A 27877-nucleotide genomic window follows, 5' to 3' on the forward strand; every position below is an offset into this window, starting at 1 on the left:
CTCTACCTTTGTCGTCTTTTGCCACCATTCATTAGCTTGCTGTTTCCCAGATCACATCCAAGTACCGCTCCTGCTCTCCTGTCAGCCACTCCAAGTGCACTATGGGATAGTGACACATGCTAAGACAGAATGCTGTGAGGGAGAAAGATACTCGGAGTATCTTTCTGAGTGCATTATATTGCTGTGAGGGACATCGTATACTCAGAAAGACATATATAAACTAGAGACTTGGCAATTCTACCAGGTCTGAGGCAGAAAATCCAAAGTGTGCCGTCCTCACAATAATATGTAGAACTGGGCAATTTCTCTTTTGGGGGCACCTAATGTTTGCTGCCTGAGATGGCTGGTAAAACTTGACTCATAGCAGGGTTAGGAAGGTTTTTTGTTTTTGTTTTTTAAGAGCACAATCATGTTTCAGGCCAGAAACCTGACAGCAGGTACCATTTTGTTGTTTTGTCATTTCTTATGTTCCTCCCCCTCCCCACCTTCTCATGTGGCACAGAACTTTAGGTACAATGCAGCACCCACCCACCCACCCCCGCTGCTGCTGCTGCTGCTGCTGTTGCCTGCAGCATCCCCCTGGCCAGAATGGGGAATACTGCTATAACTCCAAACTTGACCAAGTCCCTCACAGATGTATCAGCAACTAAGCAGTGAAGCCTGTGTTGTTTTTCAATACCTAACTTGTGGTGTTTTTCATTGTGCCATACCCTCAACCCCACTTCCATCAGTTGATACTGCCTCTAAGTGGAGCGTGGAGAAAATACCCCAGCATTCCCCTGCTCTGGGGATGTACACAAACCGGTTCGGAGGCCCTTTTATGGGCCTCCGAACCAGTTCGAACCCTGGCCAGCTCAAAGGTTTGACAGCTGTGGCGGTGGCTTTAAGGGTGGGGGAGGTGCCCTCTTCCTGGTTGTGTTTCCCCTGCCAGCATGCAAGTCCCTAAAAGCCCATCGAGGCAGCAGTGTACCTCCCTGCCTCCCCATGCCGACATTTACCGGATGTACCCGGAAGTAGGAGCTGTGATGTGTGTGCGAGCAGGGAGGTATGCTGCCGCCCTGATGGGCTTTTAGGGACTCGTGCACGGGTGGGGAAAATGTGTGTGGGGTGGGGAGTGTACTCACACCCGCCCTTAAAGCTTACCCCCCCCCGCCCCGCTGCCATCAAACAGGCCCCTACCGGTTCCGTGCACATCCCTACCCTGCTCTTGGAAAACAATGAGATGTTACAAACAGACTTTTTCTACAAGCTAATCTATTTGGCAATGCTAAACAACATTGCCTTGTGAGACATATTTATCACACTTCATTCCTGCTCTTCTGTTGGAAAGTGCAGAGTGGCTTACAGGAGGTTCCATGCAGTCTCCCATCCAAGTGTTGACCAGGCTGAGACTTGCTTAGCTTGAATATCACCTCTTTTCAGGTCATTCTATATGCCATACTGCGACCTCTGAATAAAAGCACTATATTTAATCTTTGACTTGACTATAATACCCTATAGGAAGCTTGTGTATAAATGCTGTTCAGACAGTTCCAGTCCTGCTCGACCTGTGACCCACTGAACTGAGCATAACCCACTAGTCACATATGAGCTGACAGGCAGAGGGAAGATGCACCGGTACAGTGAGAGAGCAGCCTAACAGGACTTTCCAGAACTGTAGTGGGGAAGCCGTAGTTTTTGATGCCCTTCCTTTCAGCAGGGGAGGGCTGCGTAACCCTCTGGGACATATTTTGGGGTGGCACAGTGGGCTTCCTAGGGAAGCAGAAGGCATCAAAAATTGTTCCCCTGCTGTACCGTTGTGGTTAGTTGGGAGCTTCTGTTAGGCTGCACTCTTGCTGCACTGGGGCATCCTTGCTCTTTATGTCAGCCACTGTGGCCTTCCATGTTTGCTGTTCCAGGCACCAGTGGTGCTCAACCCTGGACTTTGGGGCAGGGTCTCCACGCACCCCAGGGCCCTCCCCCCCAATTTTTGGTCCTGGGTGGTGTGGTCACCGCTGGCCCGCACTGTGCCAGGCAGCTGAGTGTTGTTATGACCTGTGCTAGGTGCTCTAGAGACAAGGGGGCGTAAGAGCGTGGAAAGAAATATGTGGGATAAGAACAGGGAGATGGTGCTTAACTTGCAGCGGGGGGCAGGTTCCAGTCAGGGGTGGGCCTCCAAAGGCCTTTACATCCTGGCTCCAAAATTACCTAGGTGCACCTCTGCCAGACACACATTAAAAACAAGTTGAATCAAGTCCCGGGTGGGCTGCCCTACATGGCTTGTGGGCTGCCTTCAATTTGATAGGTTGTATTATGCAGGCTTGAACTATTCTTTGTGTGTGGGAGTCGGGGGGGGGGGATCACTGTATTTTCTTTCTGCAAATGTTCCATTTGAAAAACAAGTCTTTGTAGCCATCTAAATTGCTGCTGCGACGGCGGCTGACATGAACACAATTCCAATAAATCTGGAATCAAATTTAAGCTCTAAACCCTTGGCTGCCTGATGTAGCAGTTTGAAATGATCAGGAAAATCCCTCTACCATAATAATATCCTGTTAGTCTCTGCTTGCTTTTCAAACCCACGTTCATTGAAGGGCAGCCACTGAAATCCCAGGTTTTGATGGTGGGGGGAGAAATGGTCAGCCATTGGCTCTGCTGGTCCATAATGGCACTGTCAAGCAGTATCGTATTCTGGAGTCAAACACTCCAATCCTGCCGAAGCAGTCTGTGTGCAGAAGGTAGATCTGCTCTACAGGTACACAAAAGCCTGATACATGTTCATCTACCAATGAGTAATGCATGTGCAACTACTCAAGAATTAACCTGTGTGGGCCCATGGCTCAAGTACTTGTGGTCCCCAGACACAGCAGAGGTGCAGTTTTATACTCTGATGGTTCTTCCGGTCAGTATCCTGTTACCCAGGAATAGTTGTACTAAGGAAGAAGAAGCAAGACTCAAAGCAGTAAAGGAAGAGAGTGCCTAGTTCTCACTGTGGTGGCAATCTGGGATCGGGGCTGTAGGGGCTGATGTGATTAATACAAACACTTTCCTGCTGTAGAAAACTCACCGGTCGGGGAGTAGACTAAGCTAGAACTGTTTGAAACTTAGTTTTCTACAGGCAGGGATTTCTTTTGTAAGAAGTTGCTGAGCATTTATTGATGTAAACACTGCAGTTTGAAGCAACACACCAGTTTGTTGATTCAGTGAAGCTAGAACGAATGCTACATGTTGATTTTGCAAACCTTTTGCTGGTTCACACATGCATGTTCATCCATTGATGGCTAGTATTAAGTGATGACTAGATGTATGAATGTGCATTACACGCCACAGACAAACAACTTTCATATCACCTCTGTGCTTTTCAACAATTGGTTCAGACGCTAAGCTGTGTTTCATCGGTGTTAAGTAATCAAGTGATGTACAGGAATGTGTGAATCAGCCCTTTAGCATTTCCAAACTGCTCTGATTTAGGAAATCAGGGTTGTGAACTACAGAAACATGAGGCAGCATCATCCTAGACAAAGCCACAGTTAAGTCCCATTGAAATCAGTGGGACTTAAATTAGTCATTATGACTAACTTGCCTCATTTATTTAAATGGTGTTTAGGCACAACCAACTAGGCTGGATTCTGCCCTTGCTATCCTTCGAGGGATTTCATTTACAATATTTATATCTAGCCTTATCCTATGCTTGAGGCAGTTTATGACCATAGTTAAAAAAAGAACACTCACTATTCCTTAAGTATAATTTTGTTTTTCATTCAGACATCCAAGTCAAGGAATCCAGTTCAGCCGCACCCCCTTCTAAAAGCCAACAAGGAACGTGCTTTGACAAATGTCAGCTGGGCAGCCACCAAGAAAGCTTTGCTCCTTGGAGAGTGACTTGACCCCAAGCAGTGATGGAACGTGGAGTGGAGCAGTTAATACAGATCTTAATAGGTGACTAGAGGAACATAAAGATGGGTTGTCTTGTATATCTGCAGACCCCCAAGCCATGAAGAGTGTTACATGGCTTGGGGGTCTGCAGATATACAAGGCCCTGACCCACATGCATGATGGGACATTTAGCCTCTCTTAACATCAGCAATGGCCTCTCTGACCACATTGTTGGGTGGGCAGAACCCTTGGGAGCAGGTGGTTCTTCAGGTATCCAGGATCCAAACCATTAAGTAATAACCATGAAGGTAATAACACAAGACAACCTTTTCTCTTGTAACCTTCCTGAATCACCCATACAGGGCAGGCTATCTGTGGTGTTTTAGTCAGGCATGAGCTTGTAGGTAGCAGGCTGGTCTTGGAAGCTCAGCAGCTGACAGAGCCAACCAGCCAACAGGTCAAAGGAGTAAGTAGCCAAGCAGAGGCAATAAGTGATGGGCAGTAAGGTAGCAGAATGGCTGGCAAGCAGGTACCTGGGTCAGTTGCAAGTTCTGCAGTACCTGGGATAGCCCCTTGTGGGCAACCATATTGCACCAAAGGCCAGAGCCCAACATGAGCATTGATATAGATGAATACCAGAATTCTGCCCTTCAGGTGAACATATTTAACGGGGGGCAGCATTGTGGTTTGATGCTGTGCGTTGCAGCACCATTCAAGAGAGTGGATGTGCCCCTGCTGCTTTCTCCAACGGAGATCTCCAGGGAGGGAAACAGCCTTGAATAGTGGCTGGATTGATCCAGACCACTCATCTAAATGGTCTTTGCGCTGCCAGGCCTCCCAATGTTACATTCTTCTAGAGGCAGAGTTCCCTTAGACTCTGATCTCAATCTCACAACCAGCAGATGAGCTGTTCAGTCTATACCTGGATTGCACCACTTCAGACTGCATGTAGGAACTTGCATTCTTAAATGCTCCTCCATACAAAAACATTCCCTCCACATAAAAGCTAGCATGGCAGGGACAAGATTTGGCTAGACTCCTTCTCCGGAATATACTAGTTCTCTATGTACAGGGAATTTATTTTTTTATGCAGGAGCATTAAATTATATGAACTTGTCCCCCTGTGGTCTGAAGTGGTATGGTCCAGACAGATTTATCACCTCAACGAGAACTAGGTTTCTGAGCAAGTGCAGAGTGCCACTCCCTCCTTCTCTACTACCTGCAACCATCGGCAACTACTTTAAGAATTAATTGGAAAGTTAGCTTCCCAGCAGGCTTGAGTTCCAGCATCTCTGTTGTCAGAAACCCAGCATTCGGTGGGCGGGTGGGCAGTAATTCTATACTGTTTATGCAGCCTTTGGATGCTAGACAGCATACTTGCCCACAAGGAGAATCATCTTCATTGAAGTCATGTTAGGACAACCTAGAGTTTTCTGTGTTGTTTTGCAGAGAAGATGTCATCCTCCCCTCTTTGGAGGATGGAGGCATCCTAGGAGAGGGGTCACGGTGTGGACACTACTTCCAGAACCATTGCAAATGTTAGCAAAGAGGGGCAAGAGATTTAATGCAAGGGGGTTCAAATTCAGCAGAGCTGTACAGTGATAGAGCACCTGCCTTGCATGCAGAAGGTCCCAGGTTCAATCCCAAAAGTCTGCAGGAGCTTCACCAGACACTATGGCAGGAAGTGGCTACAGTTGAGCTGTTTTGAGCACTGCACCAAAGTACTACGTTTGTAGAACGCATATAATGTGCAGTGACTGCGAGTCGTCGGGAGCCAAGCTGAACAATGCCACTGGCTGGAGGAAGAGAGTGGTAGCAAGCATGAATTGTCCCCTTAGCTAAGCAGGGCTCACCCTAGTTTGCATTTGAATGGGAGACAACACGTGAGCGCTGTAAGACACTCCCCTTAGGTGGTGGAGCTGCTCTGGGAAGAGCATCTAGGTTCCAAGTTCCCTCCCTGGCCTCTCCAAGATAGGGCTGAGAGAGACTCCTGCCTGCAACCTTGGAGAAGCTGCTGCCAGTCTGTGTAGACAATGCTGAGCAAGATGGACCAATGGTCTGACTCAGTATAAGGCAACTTCCTATGTTCCTAATGGAACCCTCTTTCGCCGTCCTGATTTTGCTGTAAAATGGTGGTTCCCTCATATGAACTCCCCACTCCCGCCACACACACACCCCAGCCCAAGGGTAGTGAAGCTGTGTTCAGTTGTTTAGAAAAACTCCAAGTCGGGCTGAAAAAGTCCCCTTTCTGAAATTGGAGAACTGCTGCCAGTCAGTGCAGACAATTGTGAGCTAGATGGACCAGGGGTCTGACTTGGGTAAGGTATAAGGCAGCTTCTGGTGTTCATATGGGGCCCATTCTTGAATACACAGTCAAAGTGTAATTGTGAAATGGGGTGTTTTCATAAGAATATTAGTTACTGCTCTTTTGTTTCCCCTCTTTCTTTTAATACCTCGTGAACAGATCCGTGTTCTCAAAAGACTCTCCCTACCAATGCAAAGGAATTGTGCCTTCCACATGCATACCTGGTTTATAGCAGGCACTGTATAGTATAATCTATCAGGTATTGGACTACAACACCCATTATCCCCAGCCACAATGACATTTTTACCTTGCAGTCCAACACCTGGGGACCCACGTGTGGGAATTCCTGGATAGCAGCAGCCATCCAGTGTATAGAAACAGTCAGCAGACTCGAGATCTAGGAGCAGGGATTCCCAACCTCTGGCTATTGTGGCTGGGAATGATGGGAATTGTATTCCAACACATCTGGAGACCCAAGGTTGGGAATCTCTGTAATAGAGCATCGGACCACACACACCCCTGATGTAAGACACAAGCCATGAATAACTCAGTGTGGACTGTTGCAAATATAATGAGAAACAAAGGCTGCTTCCTTTGTCCCAAAAGAGCACCATCACATCTTTGGACTACATGTGGAGATAGGCACATGGCACCTAGAAATCCCACCTCCATGAAATAGGCCACACCCCTCCAGGAGCAGTTCCCTTCTTGAAACAGGACAGAAGATAGCTGAAGCAAGGTCACAGATCTCTCCTTAGAGTGACTCACCAGAGCCTCTAAAAATACCCCTTTGGAAGGAATGTGAAAATGCTTCTCCTTAACACAATTCCTAAAGGGACAGCCTGTCTACTTTTTGTTTTTAATGGTACCTGTTTAAGTTTACTGGTGGGTGTATTTAATAAAGCAATATCTGCTTTAGGCAGATTTGGGGGCACTGCACCCACTTGTTTGCTTACTTGTGGGTGGATTTGCTTAGTATCTTTAGATCAGTACAGAAAGAGAATCAAACTGAAATCTTGCATTCTACATTTATTTTCCTAAGCAAATATAAAGAAAGAGGGACAATTTAATTGAAAATGGCTTGAGATTTGGAAGGAAAGAAATGGAGGTGTAATTTTATTCAAATGTAAGAGAAATGGGGGCACTTTTTCATGTTCTACTTCAGGCCGCAAAACGTCTTGGACCAGCACTGACCCGCCCCCCCTTTTTATGAACTGCACGATAAATATGAGTGCCCCAAAATATGTGTCCATTATTGTAATATCTCCGCACCCTGCCAGGCCACCATATTTTGTTAGGATGCAAATAGCCTGTCCCTTCCTATTATATGACAGTCAAGAGAGTTCATTCACCTTAAGTGGCACAGCAGGGAAATGCTTGACTAACAAGCAGAAGGTTGCCAGTTTGAATCCCCACTGGTACTATATCGGGCAGCAGCGATATAGGAAGATGCCGAAAGGCATCATCTCATACTGCGCAGGAGGAGCCAATGGTAAGCCCCTCCTGTATTCTACCAAAGAAAACCACAGGGCTCTGTGGGTGCCAGGAGTCGAAATCGACTTGACAGAACACTTTACTTTACAAGAGAGTTCACTCTTTTTTTTAATGGTACCTGTTTAAGTTTACTGATTGGTGTATTTATTAAGCAATATGACCCATGCTGCACTATTAATATTGGCCCACGCTGCACTAGAATAGAACAGAGTGGAGTTCCCTTGGTTCTCCCCTCCCAGTGGTTTTCAATCTGTGTTTCAGGGAACTGAACCTTGGGATTCTTCAGGAGCTTATGAAGGGCTCCTCTCTAGGGGGATCAACAAGCTTGCTGAAGAGACAGTTTGTTCTCTGTTTCTGAACTGCTCTTGCAATGAGCAGCTGCATGGAAGTGTTGGGCCCGTTCTAAGTTGCACTCTCAGGGTTGTTGTTTTTTTTTACCAAGCAACTAAATGCTCTGGCAGACATCCAGAGCAATTAACTGCATGCATAACAAGCAAAATGCACTACGACTACGACAAATATTTATATACCACTTTTCAACAAAAGTTCCCCAAGAGGTATACATAGATATAAATCAATAAATATAGATGACTCCCTGTCCCCAAAGGGCTCACAATCTAAAAAAGAAACATAAGACATCAGCTACAGCCACTGGTGGGATGCTGTGCTGGGGACGGATAGGGCCAGTTGCTCTCCCCCTGCTAAATAAAGAGAATCGCCACTTTTGAAAGGTGCCTTTTTGCTCACTCAGTTAGTAGGGGACTAGTGCAAGAGGATGGCTTTGTTATGCTAAAAAATGGAGATTTGCAGAATTGCATTATAGTGCTATAGCCCTCTTGCGCAAAAGATCCCTTTAAAACAGATGAGGCATGCTGTGGGTCACACAACTGCTGCATAAACACAGGCACACTTGTGGTTACAAAATACAATATCCTTTTGCATGCAGTTTGTTGCTCTAGAACTAGATGCTGGCCTCTGTGTTTGAGTATTTTAGGATTATTTTGCTCATCATTATAGTGCAGAGCTTTCCTTTTCCCTTTTAAAAGCAGGTTACTAGCCCTTATGGCTACTGAGATGATTTTGAAAATATGTGGGCAATGCCTAGTGAATTTTCAGAAAGCAGGTGGAAATTGACCAGGATTTCACCCTGCATTAACTGTCCTTATACAAGTCATACTATTGGCCCTTCTGGCTCAATACATCCAGCAATGGCTTTCCAAGATCTCAGACAGAAGCTTTCCCTAGCCTTGCTACTACAGATCCTTTGTTCCAGGAACTGAATGTAGCTATAAATGAGCAGATGAGTTCACCCAGGCTCCCCAGCTTCTGAGGGCCCTCCAGGGAGAGGGATGAATGCAGACCCTCTCTCCCCTAGCTACACCTCTGGAACTGAACCTGGGACCTTCTGCATGTAAAGCCTATATTCTGGGACTATTCTATTGCCCATCCATCATGGTTGGTGGTCAGGGTGGTGAAGGGCTTTGTATAGCTTCTTGGCTCTTCCTAAGCCCTCTAAGAAGCGCAATAAATTGCACAAGTGGTTTGTTTAGGTTACTGAAACCAGCTTTCCTCGATAGATAACTGGAATTTTGTTTTGTTTTGTTTTTAATAAAAAGCTCAGAATATACGTAGCTCTGGCCACAGTGGCACTAGTACAGGAGATCAAAGAAACAGCATGCAAGCTGAATTTCTCACTACATACAATGGAATATGACTAGCAGAGGAAGAAAGAGGCTGGGCAGCCTGATATCAGGCTGACTTCTGTGCATGGATGAAGAAGACCCCTTGTACATCATCCACACCAATCTTCAGGCTCGGCGGCATGATGTAGGAGCGGAAGTTGTGGATGCGATAGCCGCTCTTGGCAAAGGATTCCTTGACATCCGCTTCACTCACGGGCACCACACACAGCCTGGCTTCTCCCGCCAAGTAGAAGGACTCCTCCAAAGCCCCAATCATGAGGAAGTGGCCATTGGGCTTCAGGAGGGTGGTGACATTCTGCAGGGCTTGATCAAAACTTGGCCGGTTGGGGCTTACAGCCTCTAGGCAGAAAGTAGAGACCAAGGCGTCAGCTGGCTGGCTGAGCAAAGAACCTAGTGGGTTGGGTTGGTGAACATCAATGGGAAGGATCTTCTTGAGTTTCTTCTTCAGTTTTTGTTCTTTCTCCTTCCATGGCTCCCTAGAGTTGTCGGGAACAAGATATATTTAATCTCTAAAATTGTATACCCTGCCTTTCTTTACAAGTCCCACGGCAGCTTATAAAAGCTGCACTCCATTGTACATTAAACAACAATAAAATACCAGTTTCAAGAAGAAAAAATGCACCATACCATCAAAAGAGAATTAAAATCAATCCAGGAACAGTTCTCAGTTAAGAATGTGGCTGGATTTGGTTGGATTTGGCTGAACTCTTGAGAAAACGTAGCAGTCATGGGATAAGAGGACAGGTTCATGTGTGGACTGGTAACTGGTTGAAGGACAGGAAACAGAGGGTATAAATGAAGAGTTCTCTAAATGGAGAGAAGTAAGAAGCAGGGTCCCTCAGGGATTCTTACTAGGACCAGTGCTTTTTAATTTATTCATAAATGATCTAGAAGTTGGGGTAAGCAGTGAGGTGGCGAAATTTACCGATGACACCAAACTATTTAGGGTAGTGAAATCCAAAACAGATTGCGAGAAGCTCCAAAATGTTATCTCCAAACGTTATCTCCAAACTGGGGGAAGAGGGCAACAAAATGGCAGATGCGGTTCGGTGTTAGCAAGTGCACAGTGATGCATATTGGGGCAAAACCCCACAGCTTCACCTATATTCTGATGGAGTCTGAGCTGTTGGTGACTGACTAGGAGAGATCTTGGGGTTGTGGTGGACAGCTCATTGAAAGTGTCAACACAATATGCAGCCGCTGTGAATTAGAATCAATAAAGGGCATACCATAATTGATTATAAATATTTGGAGAGAGCTATGTTTAATCATATATTTTATTTTCAACAGAGCACCTGAACCTGCCACATGGGCCCTAGGTTACGGATCCCTGGCCCAACAGGTAGGCTTCAAAAAGTATTACTGATATACTCCAAATTCGAGGTGCTTGGAGCTCATTTGGTAACTTTCCACTGTCATCAGACCAGCTCCTGGGCCAGCTGGCACAGCTTAGGACATAGGAAACTGCCTTATACCAAGTCAGACCATTGGTCCATCTACCTCAGTATTGTCTACACAGACTGGCAGCAGCTTTTCCAAGGCTGCAGGCAGGAGTCTCTCTCAGCCCTATCTTGGAGATGCCAGGGAGGGAAATTAGAACCTCCTGCATGCAAGCATACAGGTGAAACTCGGAAAATTAGAATATTGTGCAAAAGTCCATTAATTTCAGTAATGCAAATTAAAAGGTGAAACTGATATATGAGACAGACGCATTACATGCAAAGCGAGATAAGTCAAGCCTTAATTTGTTATAATTGTGATGATCATGGCGTACAGCTCATGAAAACCCCAAATCCACAATCCCAGAAAATTAGAATATTACATGGAACCAAGAAGACAAGGATTGTAGAATAGAACAATATCGGACCTCTGAAAAGTATAAGCATGCATATGTATTCAGTACTTGGTTTGGGCCCCTTTTGCAGCAATTACTGCCTCAATGCGGCGTGGCATGGATGCTATCAGCCTGTGGCACTGATGAGGTATTATGGAAGACCAGGATGCTTCATTAGCGGCCTTCAGCTCTTCTGCATTGTTTGGTCTCATGTCTCTCATCCTTCTCTTGGCAATGCCCCATAGATTCTCTATGGGGTCAGGTCAGGCGAGTTTGCTGGCCAATCAAGCACAGTACACTGTATACTTTTCAGAGGTCCGATATTGTTCTATTCTACAATCCTTGTCTTCTTGGTTCCATGTAATATTCTAATTTTCTGGGATTGTGGATTTGGGGTTTTCATGAGCTGTATGCCATGATCATCATAATTATAACAAATTAAGGCTTGACTTATCTCGCTTTGCATGTAATGCATCTGTCTCATATATCAGTTTCACCTTTTAATTTGCATTACTGAAATTAATGGACTTTTGCACGATATTCTAATTTTCCGAGTTTCACCTGTAGAGATGCTCTTCCCCATCCCCTAAGGGGAATATCTTACAGTGACCACACGTAGTATCCCATTCAAATGCAACCAGGGCAGACCCTGCTTAGCAAAAGGGACAATTCATGCTTGCTACCACAAGACCACAGCTACCTAATGGCACAGCGGATAAGTAACTTGCCTAGGGAGCAAGAGGTTGCTGGTTCGAATCCCCACTGGTATGTTTCCCAGACTATGGGAAACACCTACATTGGGCAGCAGCGATACAGGAAGATCTGAAAGGCATCATCTCATACTGTGCGGGAGATGGCCATGGGAAACCCCTCCTGTATTCTACCAAAGAAAACCACAGGGTTCTGTGGGTGCCAGGAGTCGACACCTCCTCGGCGGCACAACTTTACTTTACTGCAAGACTATGTTGCTTCAGGCAACATGCTTGCTTGTGCCTGTGACTTAAGATCCAGTCCGCCACCCCCACCCCCGCCTGCACTTTCTAGGCATGCTGGCCAATGCAGTAGTAAGGGGGATCTTAGTAGTAGTAAGGGGGATCTGTAGAAGTGGCTACAGTTGCCTTCAGCTGCACTCCCAAATCTAATCCCTGGGGAGCCACGTCTTGCTTTGTTTCTTACCCTTTGCCCTCAATCTTACAAACGTGCTGGATGTAGGGAGACCAGTCAAAACCATCAGGGTCCTCACCAAGCACCCATTTCTGGATCTCAGTCCGGTTCACTTCCAGATAGTCAGTGGCCACAATCTCCTCAAAATAGTTGCAGGCGCTGAGGAGCTGGTAGATAGTGGGGCCTGTGCCAATATCGATCAGAGTATGGCCACAGATTTCTCCTAGGAAAGGGATAGGGAGAGTCAATAATTAAGATGTGCTACAAAAACAGCTTCATGAGGACTAGAAACATTTGTTGAAAAACCTGTGCTCACAATGGTTAACCTTGCAGGATGGAGTGTTCCTAGCAGAACCCCGACTGGCAATCCTTCATACAACCATCGAATTAATACTTGTAGCTTCCTGTTATAGATTTTACAAGGTCAGTTTCTGACTTTTCTAGCATTTGGGGTTGTGTGCAAAAGGACCTGAGAACGTGCATGCTCTGCTTTGACTGAGTAGCTAAGGTTTTGCAAAGCCTTTTAAAAAAGTTAGCTAGCTTGCAAAGAAGCGAATCTATCTTCCAAAGTGCTTGCTTCAATAGCTCAGCACACAGAAATCTTAATTTTATTCATAACAATCGTGCGCAAAGAAGGGCCGTCTGTTCCAAACTAGTCCTTGCACTTAAAAAACATGTTTACATGCTGCCCAACCTTGTACAGCTTCCGGAAAAGGTCTGGCTGGTTCAGCACTGTGCAGCACCACAACTTTGTGCAGCTCCACAAACATCTTTAGTGTGCACAACTTCTCTTGCTTCGTGAGCACACCACGAGTCCAAATACGAATACAAGAAATATTTATATACCGCTTTTCAACAAAAGTTCTCAAAGCGGTTTACATAGATATAAACAAATCAATAAATAAAATGGCTCCCTGTCTCCAAAGGGCTCACAATCTAAAAACGAAACACAAGATAGACAGACACAAGCAACAGCCACCGTGCTGGGGATAAGAACATAAGAACAGCCCTGCTGGATCAGGCACACAAGGCCCATCTAGTCCAGCAACCTGTTTCACAAAGTGGCCCGCCAGATGCCTCTGGGGGGCCCACAGGCAAGAGGTATGTGCATGCCCTTCCTCCTGCTGTTGCTCCCCTGCAACTGGGATGGATAGGGCCGGTTGCTCTCCCCCTGCTAAATAAAGAAAACCAACACTTTAAAAAGCTGCCTCTTTGCTCAATTAGCACAGGATAATGGGATATCAGATATTAGCAGGGGATATCAGGACTGTCAAGGAAAGGTGAAATAATCCAGAACAAAGGTAAAGATTTTCGAATGGGACAAAGAAAGAGAGAATCTCTGCCCCCCCCCCACTTTACGCATGTATTTAACCTAGGGTAACACTTCATGGGTCTGATGGACTGGAGAACAAAAGCTTCTGCTACTATAAATGTGTTAGCCTTTAAGGTGCCCCAAGACACTGCTATATTTTCAAAATATCAGGTGTCTCCTGCTGCTGACAATGGTCAAGTTGACAGGTCTATGCCTACCTGTGGCAAAGGTATCTGCCAGGCAACGGAGCTTCCAGGGCACCACAAACTCTTCGCTGGTAAAGTTGGCCCGAGGTGGCATATAGTTGTTCTGCAAGTAGGCCCTGGGGTTGAACGTCTGGTAGCTCTCAGCCACTGTCCTCACACTGGCGGCATTCATGTCTGGGGAGAGGCGTAGCTGCATCCAACTCACTCACCAGCTGGGACTGGGCAAGTGGTTTTTATAACCCCATTCGCTGACAGCGTCAAGACACGTTAATGGACCCAATCCAATTAGCACCAAGTGCTGGGTTGATACCATCGGAGACTCCCTGCAGGGTATATAAAAATTGGGGCCATTTCTCTAACATACATACACGCCCTTCCGTCATGGAGTAATTGAGAAGACCTTTCCGAGAGCTTGATGGAGGCTCTGGCCGCGCTTGGGGCAAGGGAATGGATTGCTTTATCTCACACCGGATAGTCGTTTAATAACTGTATTGAAAGGACACTTTATTGAGGCTGTTCATCCAGCATAACCAAATTACTGTCAGGAACTGGGGAGGTCTGGGAGGGGGACCATGGGATGGGGAGGCAGCACCATCATTCCGCAAAGAGTTTTGTTGGCAAAAACTGTACGGCACTTGCATTTAGCACAGGCACAAGACTTGGACGGCACCCCTGGACACTCCATAAGCAGAACACCTGGTGATGTTCAAGGAGAGGAGAGCTGGTCTTGTGGTAGCAAGCAGGACTTGTCCCCATAGCTAAGCAGGGTCTGCCTTGGTTGCATATGAATGGGAGACGTGATGTGTGAGCACTGCAAGATATTCCCCTCAGGGGATGGAGCCGTTCTGGGAAGAGCAGAAGGTTTCAAGTTCCCTCCCTGGCTTCTCCAAGATAGGGCTGAGGGAGATTCCTGCCTGCAACCTTGGAGAAGCCGCTGCCAGTCTGTGAAGACAATACTGAGCTAGATAGACCAATGGTCTGACTCAGTATATGGCAGTTTCCTATGTTTCTATGATCACCCCAGCCCTGCCCCCCTGCGGCAATCCACACAGCTCTCTACCAAAGCGAGGGGGGCGGGTGTCCAAAATCTTGGATTTCAGTGTCATCCACCCATGGCTTAAGGCCAAGCACTACATGATGCAAGAGATCCAGGATTGGTCTCATCCCTTTTGTGGAGTTTTAAACTTAGAATTAGCTGCACACAAGAAGCGGAGAAAGACCAAATTGGGGCAGCAGTGCTAGTGGGGGAGAGGTTTTAATTTGGTGTCAACAGAAGTTCATTCTTGCTCAAGGGTGCGGGTGGGTGGGTTGGGGCCACATAGATTAGGATGATGGCAGCGACAGTGGTTAAAGACCCCCCTCCCTCCTCCTGTAGTCCCCCTCCCAGTGCCATGACTGCTACTTAGAAGATAAACAACCCAGCACAACTGGGCCAAGCAGAACCCTTTCAGGCAACTTGCCATTCTGTACCTACCAACGGAAGGATGCCTCCAGCAGAGAGCTCCAGACTTCTCGCCACTTTGGTTCCGGAGGCATGAAAGAACTCTGCAGCCCAGGGAACAACAGGCTGCCACAACTGCTAAAGAGTGATGCATCTCAGGATGTAGATCCCTGTAGGACAGAGCTGCACAACTTTGGTCCTCCAGCTGTGGTTGGCCACAACTTCCATCGCCCCCAGCCACAGTGTCAGTGGGCAATAGTCAGAGATAACAGGAGTTGTAGTTCAACATCCCCAGGAGGGCTGAAGTTGTGCAGCCCTGATTTAGGACATGCCGGTATTTTGGGGAATAGTGCTTTGGTGAGAAGAAGAGGATAGTGTGGGTTTTCTTTAACTGATGATTGCAAAATGGTGGGGTGGTGGTGGATAACTATGAGATGCTGGGGAGGGGTCCAGCTTAAAGCAGAACCACCCTTGAAAGGGAGGGCTAAGATACTGGGAAGTGCGGGGAGAGAGCCCTATTCAGACATTAGGCTGGTTTGCACAATTCTAATTAGGGGTAGGAGATGCATCCTTCTCAAATTTAGGAGCTGTGTACTCTCCCATTTTCTGATTGTCAGTGAGTGAAAAACAAGGTAGGAGGGGAGGAAGTGCTCATCTGCTAAGCAGCAGCTGGGTCAGAGGGCTCCCTCCTTTTAGAAGTGGGACTCCTAAAGCATTGCTCTTAGCACCACAGTAACCTCTTCTGGCCACTAGAGGCATGATGAGATGTTAATACAGGCAAACCTCATTACCTGTGGATCCAGCATCCGTGGTTTCGGGTATCCGTGGTCGGGGAACTGACACCCGACCTTGCCATATGTTGGGGGGTAGGGAGAGTTAAATTTGTGTATCTACAGGTCGGGGGGGTTGGTGGCCAGAAATTACCTTTGGCCTTTGGCCATTTTGAGCACCGGAGGCATTTTGTGGCTTGTTTAGTTTTTAGTGGGGGGCTCAGCTAGTTGGTACTGCTTTCCAGTTCTATGCATTCTTTCCCATTTCCCACCTTTCTCCCATTCCTGCAGGTTGCTCTCTGGCTTCCAAACTAGCCTTTTGATTGGCTTGGACCCTCAGTATGATCTTTCCTTGAACATTCTGCCCACAAGTTCTATACTGACCAAATTTTCCTTGCCAAAAATCACAGAATAATGGCGAAATTCAGACTTCTGGGTGGGCATTGCTGGAGTCCTGGAAGCTTGAGGAGCATAGTAGGGCACTTTACTTTGAGTTTTTTTGCCCATTTTTCACTGGTTTTAGCGAGATTTTCGGGCCTCTGGGAACCGAATGCCCGTGATCCCATAGAGGTTCATGACTTGGTACTCACTGTTTTGCTATCCACGGTAATTGTGGAGAATATAATCCCGGTGAATACCAAGGTCCACCTGTAGGTCTGCCTTGGGCAGTTAGAGTCAGTTAGAACTGATTAGTTATGAAGGCTAGTGCCCATTGAGGTATGTTGTTCTATGCCTGTCAGTATGTGATGTTTTAGTTTCTTAATCAATCTTTGTTTTTTGAACTCAACCGATTGTCTCCAGATAATCTCTTGGGCTCAGCTTCATTACCACCAGAACATACTCTGCTGTTTGAGGATTGGAATGTTTCTCCTCACACCACTCAACTAGATAGAATACATCTAGTAATGTTTTGTTTTGTTGTTGGGAAGTTTGTCCCAGTGTGGATCCTGTAGAAAGTGTGTGTGTGTGTGTGTGTGTGTGTGTGTGTGTGTGTGTGTGTGTGATGTGGTGTGTGAAGTCGGAAAGGAAAAGGGAGGGGAAGGAGAACAGGTGCGTAGCTAGGGGAGAGACGGCCCGTGTCCGCCCCTCTCCCGGCGGCCCCTTGGCGTGAGGGAGAAAATGAGCTGGGGGGCCCTCAGGAACTGGGCCCCCTGGGTTATTTGAACCCATCAGCTCAAATATAGCTACACCCCTGAAGGAGAAAATGGAGTTATTTGTGAATAAACCTTTAGTTCAATTTACATAAGATTTATGTGTGTCTATGAGGGAAGCAGCTATAAAACAACCTCCTACCCAGCAACTGTATCCAGCTCTTTAACAAGGTAGGACGAAAAGCCCCTTTACCAAACTGCTGCTTAGCAGACGATCACTTCCTCCCCCTCCTATTTGCTTTTTACTCACAGTCACAGGCAATCAGAAAACAGGAGCACACATAGGTCCCAAACTTGGGTAGGACATGTTGCCTAGTACCCCAATTAGAATTATGAAAACAGCCCCATTATGTTGTACTTGTGCTAGGTGTCTGTACACATGTACAGTACATGACTTTGTCTGAATGACTGTGCTTGCGTTGATTTTAAAAGTAAACCTCCATGCAGGTCCCTCAAATGCATGGTGTAGGCAGGAAGCATACTGCTGTACCTGCATTCAACATAATATGTCAATAATTGTACCTGTGTACAGATCTGTACCTGTGTACCTTATACAGACATTCATATGTCATGTTTAACATGTCATGTGAATAGAGATATAGAATACTGTGTTTTTAACATTTTGTGAGTTGCTTTGAAGATCCAATTGTCAGAATGCCAGACATAATTCTAATATTAAATAAATAAAATAAATAAAATAAAATAAAATAAATGAATAATAACATAACATGTAGTTTGGCCCCAAATGTTGCCAGACATGCAAGAATCCTAGAACATGTATAAGGATCTAGAGCCTACTAGGAGAGACAAAACTATTTTCATTATCTTATGCAAATATCCAAGAATGTAGGGTTGCTCAATAGTGCTGTGCTATAGCTTCCATGATTCATCAGGAAGACAGTCTGGTAGCAATTCAAGCACAACCTACAAATTTACAGAAAAGTGTGAGAGGGATAACTTATTGGGGCATTTTCCAGAAGTGCTCATAAGCCCTATTCATTCATGTTGTACAAGTGTACAGAAGTCTGTACACCCGTACATATTTTTGTGTAAATGACTATATCTGTGCAGTTTAAAAGTGCATCCGAGTATAGGTCCCTCAGCAGACAAAAAGTATACTGCTGTATCTGTGTTCAACACAGTGTGTGAATCACTGTACTTGTCTACAGGTCTTTCCTGTGTACACTGTTTACTGATACATGTGTTGAACATAACATTTGAATAGAGCTGTAGTGTTTCTGTAAGAGGAAAAGGAAGAGTGCAAGAAGAAACCAAGTTTAAGACAAGATTTTCTCCCCTGCTCCCCATCTGAGAGCTGTGAGTATTACCTCAAAAGGTTTAATGAGGAATTTTGAAGGAATTAGGAACATTGAATGAGGAATTTAATGAGGAAGGAGGAATTTCTAAGGTCTGAAATTGATCTGGCAGGGTTGGTCTGAGAGGATATTTTTAGTTATTACATTTACATTCCACTTTTTCTACAGGAGCTCAGGACAGCATACATGGTTCTTCCCCCACATTAGATGCAACATTCTTGTAAGGAAGTGAAAGGTAGCGACTGGTCCAGAGACACCCAGTGAACTTCATAGCGGAGGAGGGATTTGAAGCTGGGTCGCTCCAGTCCTAATCTAGCACTCTAACCACTGAACTAGAAGATTCTGTCCCCAGTGGCCCTTTCTGGCTGTGGCCTGCTTTTGCCTTTGCCAGATGCCCCTCTAGCTCGACTTACCCATCCCAGATCCAACAGGAGCCAGGTCAGATAACAACCAGTTTGAGCAAACATTTAGATCTGATTAAGTGTAGCTAGAAGGCTGTCACAAATCTTCCCCATGTATGAGTGCATATACATGCACGTAAACATTCACGCTCTTCAATGATTTTAGATCTGTTGTATGCAACTCAGGAGGCCCAATTGCACAAGCTTCATGTAAAGCAGGCCGTTCCAGAGCAACCAATAACATGTCAACAGTGGTGTCTGGGAAATGTCTCCATGTTTCTCAGATAACAGCAGGCCTGGAGGTCACTTAACAATCAGTCTCAGAAGTGCTACTAAAACTGTCAAGAGCAGTTCTGGTGTTGGAGGGAGCATTTTGTTCATAGAATTACTAAAACAAAAAACAAACAAAACAAAACAAAAAAACCCTCCAACAAGCCAATTTTTTCTTATTAGGCAGATTATAGCTAAATAGTCCAGGATACCTTGTGGACTACTGTGGTGGGGAAGGATGGGAGTTGTAGTTTGACAACAGCTGCAGTGCCAAAGGTTGCCTACTCCTGCACTAGATAGTCTCCGAAATAAGAGGAAACCACCAGAGCTGGAGGAAGTGACCCCTCGAGCTAAGGGAGAGAGGGTGATGTAAGGTAGGTGTGGGTGTATGTGCATGTGTATGTGCGGGCATGTGCAATTCACATTTATTTATTTATTTATTTATTTATTTATTATGTATGTATTTATTTATTGAACTTATATACCGCCCAAACTTTCATCTCTGGGTGGTTAACAGTGACATAAAAACAATTAAAATAAATAAATAAAACAGCATAAAATTAAAACCTACAAATTTTAAAAGCTGAAAAAGCTTGGGTGAAGACATGGGTCTTCAAATGTTTTAAAAAAATAGTTAGAGATGGGGAGGATCATATCTCAGCAGGGAGCACATTCCACAATCTCGGGGCAGCAATCGAGAAGGCCCGTCTCTGTATGGCCACCAGACGAGCTAGTGGTAACTGGAGACAGACCTCCTCAAGTGACCTCAATGGGCGGTGGGGCACATAATGAAGAAGTTCTCTTAAATACCCAGGAGGTATTATCGAATTAATTGTCGAGTCTCCATCTAAGCTGGCCCGAATCCGAGAGATTTTATCTGTGAAAAATTATGTAAATACATCACACCAGGTAACTGATGACTCAGTTTAGGAAGTGGGGAGTGCTAACATTACAGTAAACATCACATAAAATACAGAATGAACTAAGAGAGAGATCCCTAGTATAGTACTGCTGATAATGTAATTATAAAAATGCAAATCAGACCCGCAAAACAAAGTTGCATCCACCCCAACGAATGCCCACTTTCAGAATAGTATACACCAGTGGTTCTTAGCATGCGATCTGTCCGATGTTGCAGAACTACAACTCCCAGCATCCCCATCTACAAAATTGTGGCTGGGGATGCTGGGATTTGTAGTTCCACAACATCTGGCAGAACCCACATTAAGAACCACTGGTATACAGTGTCAAGAGCTCAAGTGACCAGCCCTATGCCCTGCCCCATCCCCTTGTATTCTGCTGCTGATTTCAGCATTGCAGCATCAACATTCTGTGGCTCCTGGAAGCCATTGAGCATGCTCAGCAAGGGGGGCAGATGAGGCAGTCATCTCAGGTGGCAGATTACTGAGACACCAACAGGGCAGCAAGATGGCCTTGTCACCACCGTTGGGTCTTTGGAACTGATCCAGTCCTTGCAAACTTTGCAAGGAGGGCCTGTCCTCACACTCCTGGCAAAGCGTGCAAGAAGTATGAAGGAAGACGGGCTGCTGGCAGCCTTCCCTCCTCCCTATCCCTGCACCATCTTCCAAGCTTGCAAAGGCCTGTTTTGAAAGGGGGCTGGCTCCTCCAGGGGTGTGGGACAAGACAGCATTTGGTGTCTCGACTCAGGCACTACAATATGTCGGGCAGTCTCTGGTGCTCAATCCTTGTCAGGCTGATTTTTGGTGTTTACTTCACCTTTCGTTTAATTTACAAACATATATACCTCAGCATACCCAGAGAGTGCTCCCTGTACGTAGAAACCACTTCCCATACCCCAAAATGTTGCAGTATATCCCCAAGCCCAAAGAAGAATACCCTTCTTCAAGACTCCCGTCAGCCTAAAAAAAGAGCCGAGCATGGGCTGGGGGAGATATAAAGGAGAGGGAAAGAATGAAGAAAGGGTGCTTCTCTGCTTCCCTACTCTCCGGAAGCCACCCCCCTCCGCTGGCATCCCATCCACACTATATAGCAGCACAACGCTCTGTTTCAGGGCTAGCAGCCAGGCCCAAACCTTATCATCTTGCACTGCAAAGCACAGCAGCAGGGAAAGGCCTCAAGGGAATGGGAAGGAATACCATGTTCTTTTCCTCTCCCGCCACCATCTCCTGAAATCCCCCATGTGAGTTTACAAGGCTCCTGTTCCAGGCTGGCTGAAGCCCTGAACAAGAGTTCTCCTCTAAGCAGCTGGGAGTGCACCATCACCTTTTGTTGAGGCAGGCCCCGATTCTTTATCACCCTCCAATCCCAAAGAGCTCAGGGCAGCATCGGCGGCTACCCTTCCCCCGCCGTTTAACCTCACATTAACACTGAGAGGTGTGAGCCTGGCCCACAGTCACGCTGTGAGCTCCAAGCCTGAGGGGTGATTTGAACCCAGACCAAGGACTGACCTCCCATCTGGTGTGTCACATTAGCTCTCCTTAGAGGAGAGCTGGTCTTGTGGTAGCAAGCATGACTTGTCCCCTTAGCTAAGCGGGGTCCACCCTGGTTGCATATGATAGCGAGACTAGAAGTGTAAGCACTGCAAGATATTCCCCTCAGGGGATGGAGCCACTCTGGGAAGAGCATCTAGGTTCCAGGTTCTCTCCCTGGCTTCTCCAAGATACGGCTGAGAGAGACTCCTGCCTGTAACCTTGGAGAAGCCGCTGCCAGTCTGTGTACACAATACTGAGCTAGATAGACCAATGGTCTGACTCAGTATATGGCAGCTTCCTATGTTCCTATGTTCCTCTGTCCTGCTCCCCACTTCTTCCCACCCCCTTCAGCCTCTCAAGCACAAGGCCTAGCATGTGCGGCAAGACTCCTGCCCTCTCCACCCACGCCTTCACCATTTCTCGCTCCCGAGTGGCTTTTTGCCCAGTCAGCAGCTCAGGTTGCCCTGTCCCCATTTCCCCTTGCAGGAGAGACAGTTCAGGGCCACACAGGACATTTTCTCCTGGTTAGGCCAAAGTTTTGACATTGTGTCTCTGGGGCTAGGAGAAGTGCCTTCAAGCCTGACTCTTTGAGTGAGTGAGTGAGTGAGAGGGATGGGGGTGGTCCTGAAACCAGAGAGTGTATCTGGAGGGGATGAGTGGCAAGATCTTTCCAAATTACTTCATGCCCCAGACGCGTCACACAGCTGTGCTGGCTCAGTGCAGGCCTCTCTCCCATCAACCCGTCACCTAAGCCCTCTGTCCATCACCAAATGCCTTTCTAGTACACGGCCTCACACATACTTTCACTTATTTTCAAGATACCCTAGTTAAGGCCTTCTTCCAATGCAAGTAGGGGTAGAACCAAGACAAATTGACTCCTGAAATTCTCTTCTAAATTTGGATGCTGGATGTTCTCCGCATTTGATAACTGTGATGAATATCTGATATCCATATTTCACATTTCACCAAATACTGACATCGTGGCAGTATGTGATAGCTGGCATGCAGTCGTATGTAGTATCTGATGGGACATGAAATGGTATTAACATTAGACAGCTTATGAGATTCCATATTTGGATACCTACGAAAACAAACAGAGAGATCTCATGTCTAAAAGCCATCTAATGTGAGGTAAAAAATCAGGCTCTTTGATGGCAAGGGGAAAATACGATCAGCGATGCACGTTGATGCTTTACATGTTATCTGGGGTGGAGCCTTAGGCATAGGGTTGCCATATTCCATATTCTGTCTTTCCAAATCTGGGTGCTTAATTTGCATATTATGTAAATTGGTTTGAAAATAATTTTTGAGCAGAATAGTGACTGCACGTTTTGCTCCGCAACTCCACTTCTACAAGGGCTAGAGCTTAGCTTTTTTCCCCTTTTCCTTTTTTAATGAAAGCTGAAATCTGGGCTAATTTGGGTGGACTAAGCAATCCGGGTGATATGCTTAAAATTCGGGTGAAACCTGGAATTCTGGCAGGCATGGCAACTCTACTTAGGCATTAAAAAGGAGGCATTTGCTCTGGCTGATGATCTGGCAACCCTAACCAAAATTAAGCGTCACCATCGTCATACCAGTGGGTCTAAAATAAATACTAAATCATAACATTATTCATACCTCTGTTAAACTCTGAGATGCTTTCCCCTCACCCCACCACCGGGAGCAACTGTTCCAAAAATATTGTACCTTTGAGATTTAGGAATATCCATGTTAAAATTCATGAGAAATGACACACTGGCAGCCCCCAGTTCTTTCTAGGCAACACAGGGTTAAAAGAGTATAAAAATATTGTCACGTCACAAATGTGGTCTCTAGAAACAAACACATCCTGGTGGGGCGGGGGGCTGGAAGGAGGAGAGGTGTCCGGTATCAGAATGCTCCACCAGTGACTCTGCAAGACCGATATAGCACCAGACGCCAACCCCTTGGGAATCGGCATTCAGAAAGCTATATATATCGCCCACAGTAGGGACAATAGCCCAAACAGAATCAAGACTACAAGAACCCATCCTAGTTCAAGCAGAAGCCCAAAAGCAACAATGCACGGCAAGAGTGTGGTCCTTCGGAGTTCCGGGATGCTGGCTGCAGCCGAACTGAGCTGCCAGGTGGCTGAGAAGGATGTGGCACGGAAAGAATCCTTCAGTGCTGAATGGAAAGACCTGTCACTCACCACGAGGCCTGAAGAAGGGTGAGTGTGGGGACTTGGGTCAGGCAAAGATTGGGACAAGCTTGGTCAAAGATGACCTGTATGGAGCCCACTTGGGTCCAACTTTATGCATATGTGGACCTTGATTTAGTTAAGTGGGTTTAGGTTATGTTAGATTAAGGGGTAAGAGCCATTAAGGAATACCAACAGCACAGCAGTGGTGAAGAAGAATTATATGAGAGGGAAGGAAGAATAGAGTGAGGTGTATATGATTAATATTACTTATTGTGGATTAGTTATCCCTTATTAGAGAAGTTCGTTCCTTACCTTGGGTTGCCAGGTGTTATTAGACTGCAGTCCCCAGCTACAATGGTCAAAGACTCAAGATTTGGAACCCTTGCTTTAATACATCCTCAGTGGCCTTTTCAAATTAAGGTTGTTTTAAAAGGTGGATTTACCTCCTTATTGTATCAATTGCTTTGCTGGTTTGGATTGTAACTAGACCAGCTTTCTGTCTCTAATAGTAGCCAAGTAGATGCTTCTTGCAGCCATCTAATGGCGCAGTGGGGAAATGACTTGACTAGCAAGCCAGAGGTTGCCAGTTCGAATCCCTGCTGGTATGTTTCCCAGACTATGGGCAGCAGCGATATAGGAAGATGCTGAAAGGCATCATCTCATACTGATGATGGCAATGGGAAACCCCTCCTGTATTCTATCAAAGACAACCACAGGGCTCTGTGGTCGCCAGGAGTTGACATCGACTCGACGGCACACTTTACCTTTAGATGCTTCTTGAACTTCACAGACAGGACATAATGGGGTGAGCCATTCCCTGATACCCAGAGGTATACTGCTTCTGGACACAGAAGTTCTATTCTTAATTATCATGGCTAGGTTATCACTAATAGAGCTATCCCCCCATCACCTCATCTAATTATTTAAGGACATTATGATTGTATGAAATCAAGAAGTAACTCTGGCTGGCATCCAGGCTAAGTTACTCACAAGTCGTCACATTTAAATTAATGGGACAAGTTAGTCATGACTAACTTGTCCATTAATTTAAACATGATAAGTTAGTCATGACTAACTTGCCCCCTTCATTTCAGAGTGACTTCTCATGAGTAACCTAGTCCGGATGTCAGCTTTATTAATCTAGTGTGAAACAAGGTTACTTCATTGATCATGATGGGGATGGGGCAAGATCAGAATGTGAAGGAATTTTGAAGGGGTTGCTCTGGGGATACGTTGTAAAGTGAATCGATCGTTCATGACCTGCTCATCTCTTTCTTCACAGCTGGACTCGCTTTGAGGCAGACAAGAGACGCAAGGAAACCTACCACCAACAACAGGAGGCCCGGGTCATAGTGCAGCGTTCCCCATGGGGCATCCTCCGGCTGGGTCTGCTGGGTGAACCTCTAGTCTCCTACCACCTGCCATACCAGCGGGCCTTGCCTTTGCCCATCTTCACACCCAGCAAGGTCGCACAGGAGCTCACACCAACCCTCTCAGAGTCGGTGGAGTCATTGCCAGCAGTGGGCATATGTCCCGACAAGATTCCCCTGGGCGAGATCACCAAGGAATTGCCCCTGGTCGTTCCACCCAGCCGCCCTGACTTCAAAAAAGCAGGCCTGCCCCGTTCATTGTCCCGTTCCATGTCTCAGGAGTTCCAGAGAGGTTGAGCTGTGGGACCCTCACCTCAACCATTCCCCTTTTGGAACTGGCTTGGATGCCTCGGGCCCCGCACCCCCGTCTGTTGCTGCATGAGGACAGTCCGAAGGGGCCCAAACGTGTAGAAAAGACTTGGTAGGATTGAACCCATCTCGATTATTCAAACTGAGAACTCTTGGAAGGCAAAGACCGTGGCTGTATCTCCGTGTATATGTAATTAGTTGTACAGCATTGTGCTCTTCCATCGCCAGTGCTTACATCATGGCATTATGTGTTTGTTTGTCTTTAAAGCCTGTATCCATGGAGGAAGCCTAGCAAGGGTGTGAAAAGGGTGTGTGCGCAACTGCTAGGTGCTTAAGAGAACTCCCTAAAACTATATGGTATGAAATGAATTTGCAGACAAATGGTTAAAGTGAAGGTTGATAGGAACCATGATTCCTAGATTTAGCAGGAGAGACCTAGGACTCCTGGGCTCTAGCACTGGGAGTGGGGTTTAATGGTTTGCAGCAAGTGCCAGAGTGTGAAAGAAGGTGGAGATGTTCTTGCTTTGGTAACAGCAAGGAACTGATAGAAGCGGTCTATGCATGTGCTTGAAAAACCTGCATTTTGTAGCAAAGGAGGAATGAGAGGATGATGGGACCAGGCCTAGTCTAAGCTGACCTTCTGGGTCCTGTTCCCCTATCTTTCAACAGACCTGCTACGGGACTTCTTGCAGTGCTTAAGTGTCCCAATTAATGAACACATGCCATAAAAGATGAATGATTACACCCTGGGGAGCTGATGATCCAGGGTTGAGTGAAAAGGTTTAGATAAAAGGAAGAGGTTTTAGTCTGGGTAGAGCAGTTTTAAGAAGCAATTTGATCTCACACCCTGTTGAACTGTCCTCTAGGATGCCACAATGGTATCCTAGTACCATCGTGGCAAAGACAAGTCGTTGAAAAGTTTGGAGGGCTCCCCTGTGAATGTCCGGTCCCCATTCCCCCTGCCCTGATATATTTCTTGTCCTCTGGTTTTCCTTTAAAGGCAAAAAGTAAAATACTGTATTTTTCTGTATTGTATTCTTATCTATTAATAAAATGAGGGGAAAGACCAGATACTTGCCTCCTTCATTTTCAGGATCTCACATTGGCGTGCCACTGGCAATGGGTCAACTTTCATACATTTATTCATCTCTCCTTTCAGAGTCAGTGTGCACACTTAAGAGCAGCACAGAACTCTGTCAATTATAAAAACTGGGGAAGCCATTTCCTAGCAAATGTAGCCACCAAATTTGCACCACCTCATATGTTTTCACCTAATCCTGCAACATACCCTTCAAAGCCATTTTCTCCATTATTTGGGGAGGTACAAAATCAAATCAGGTGGACTCTCTCTGTTCAGTTCAACTTCTGTTGGCAAAGGAGTATGCACGCCTTCAAGTTATACAATATCCTTCATTATTAAACGGAAAAGTAGTATTTACATGTTGTTTACCCTTACAACCATACAACTGGAACCCTATGGGAGTGGGTGAAGCAATGAGACAGAGTTGTAGCAGAAAACAAGTAAGCAGGGGATGAATAAAGCATCCCCTCCTCATATCTCTACTTAAAATCTCCAGCCACCCCAAAGCTGCTATTCCTTTAAGTAAACAGCGGTTGGGATTTCATTACAGGCATTCACACATGTAATATGTAAGTGTCTCCTTACCTACCAAAGCTAAAATGGTTAAAAAAAAAAAGTCTGGCCAATATCAGCTCTGCCAGGGAATGATGGTGTAGAAAGTGTGCACAAGGGGGTCAGTAATACGGAAGGAGAAGCTTGCAGTTTTAGACTATATGTGATTATTCATCAGGACAGACTACCTGAATCTCTGGTTCTTATTGGTGTAAAAAAAGTCTCTTAATAAATGCACAATCCACACAATACTGTTGAGACTTAATCTCGCATATACTCAAGAACCGGCTGTTGGACCTTGCTGTAAATTTCAAGGACATCACCACCATTTTTGTCTTACCCAACCCCAAAGTCTGAAATGGCTTCCCCAAGTCCTGCTCTATGTCTGTAAACCAACAAGAGCTAGAGGGCCCAAGTTCTGCAGCCCTGTTCTAACTTGTCAGATGGTCAACATGATTCAAGTTTGCAGCCCTTTAAACCCATGCTTCTCTCCCACCCACCCCACTCTCCCCACAGGCCGGGTAATGTAGGATATGACCATGTGACTGCAGTACACAAACCTACCAGATAAGATAGACAAAACATTATGCAGCAGCAGGAGTAGTTTGAGCACATGTTTGGTACATTCTAAGGCATGTGTTTTTAGGGCACTGAATGGGCATCCAACTCATTTCCACCCCACTTAAAACTGGCATGTCTATCTTCACCTGGGGGGTGGTCAAACAA

At 46.0% G+C, this 27877-nt stretch overlaps 2 protein-coding genes across 7 annotated transcripts; one reads left to right on the top strand and one right to left on the bottom strand.

The window, feature by feature from the left end:
* Positions 1-9187: 9187 nt before the first annotated feature.
* On the bottom strand, positions 9188-24821 carry PNMT (phenylethanolamine N-methyltransferase). Of its 6 annotated transcripts, none has more exons than XM_053264032.1 (4): positions 24604-24821; positions 13886-14196; positions 12368-12578; positions 9188-9833 (listed from the first exon to the last, which is right to left on the bottom strand). In XM_053264032.1, exons 2-4 carry the CDS (start codon positions 14067-14069, stop codon positions 9404-9406), a joined length of 825 nt encoding a protein of 274 aa, XP_053120007.1. In that variant the 5' UTR covers positions 14070-14196; positions 24604-24821; the 3' UTR covers positions 9188-9403. The 6 variants fall into 6 exon arrangements, with proteins under 6 accessions (XP_053120007.1, XP_053120008.1, XP_053120006.1 ...); XM_053264033.1 differs by lacking the exon at positions 24604-24821 and adding an exon at positions 23296-23355; XM_053264031.1 differs by lacking the exon at positions 24604-24821 and adding an exon at positions 21467-21536.
* Positions 23647-26589, top strand: TCAP (titin-cap). The gene is made up of 2 exons (XM_053264036.1): positions 23647-23866; positions 25122-26589. The coding sequence occupies exons 1-2, from the start codon at positions 23718-23720 to the stop codon at positions 25504-25506; spliced, it is 534 nt and encodes a 177-aa protein (XP_053120011.1). The 5' UTR covers positions 23647-23717; the 3' UTR covers positions 25507-26589.
* The last annotated feature ends 1288 nt before the right edge of the window (positions 26590-27877 follow it).

This window comes from Hemicordylus capensis, chromosome 6 (genome assembly GCF_027244095.1).
Source record: "Hemicordylus capensis ecotype Gifberg chromosome 6, rHemCap1.1.pri, whole genome shotgun sequence".
NCBI classification, from domain to species: domain Eukaryota; kingdom Metazoa; phylum Chordata; class Lepidosauria; order Squamata; family Cordylidae; genus Hemicordylus; species Hemicordylus capensis.

Excerpts from the sequence above, each read along its gene's own strand:
- PNMT (XM_053264032.1), bottom strand. The coding sequence starts at position 14,069 with ATGCAGCTACGCCTCTCCCCAGACATGAATGCCGCCAGTGTGAGGACA. Across the intron at positions 12,579-13,885 it reads GGCAGATACCTTTGCCACAG|GAGAAATCTGTGGCCATACT; the intron begins GTAGGCATAGAC and ends TCCCTTTCCTAG. Across the intron at positions 9,834-12,367 it reads TGTAAGATTGAGGGCAAAGG|GGAGCCATGGAAGGAGAAAG; the intron begins GTAAGAAACAAA and ends CGACAACTCTAG.
- TCAP (XM_053264036.1), top strand. The coding sequence starts at position 23,718 with ATGCACGGCAAGAGTGTGGTCCTTCGGAGTTCCGGGATGCTGGCTGCA. Across the intron at positions 23,867-25,121 it reads ACCACGAGGCCTGAAGAAGG|CTGGACTCGCTTTGAGGCAG; the intron begins GTGAGTGTGGGG and ends CTTTCTTCACAG.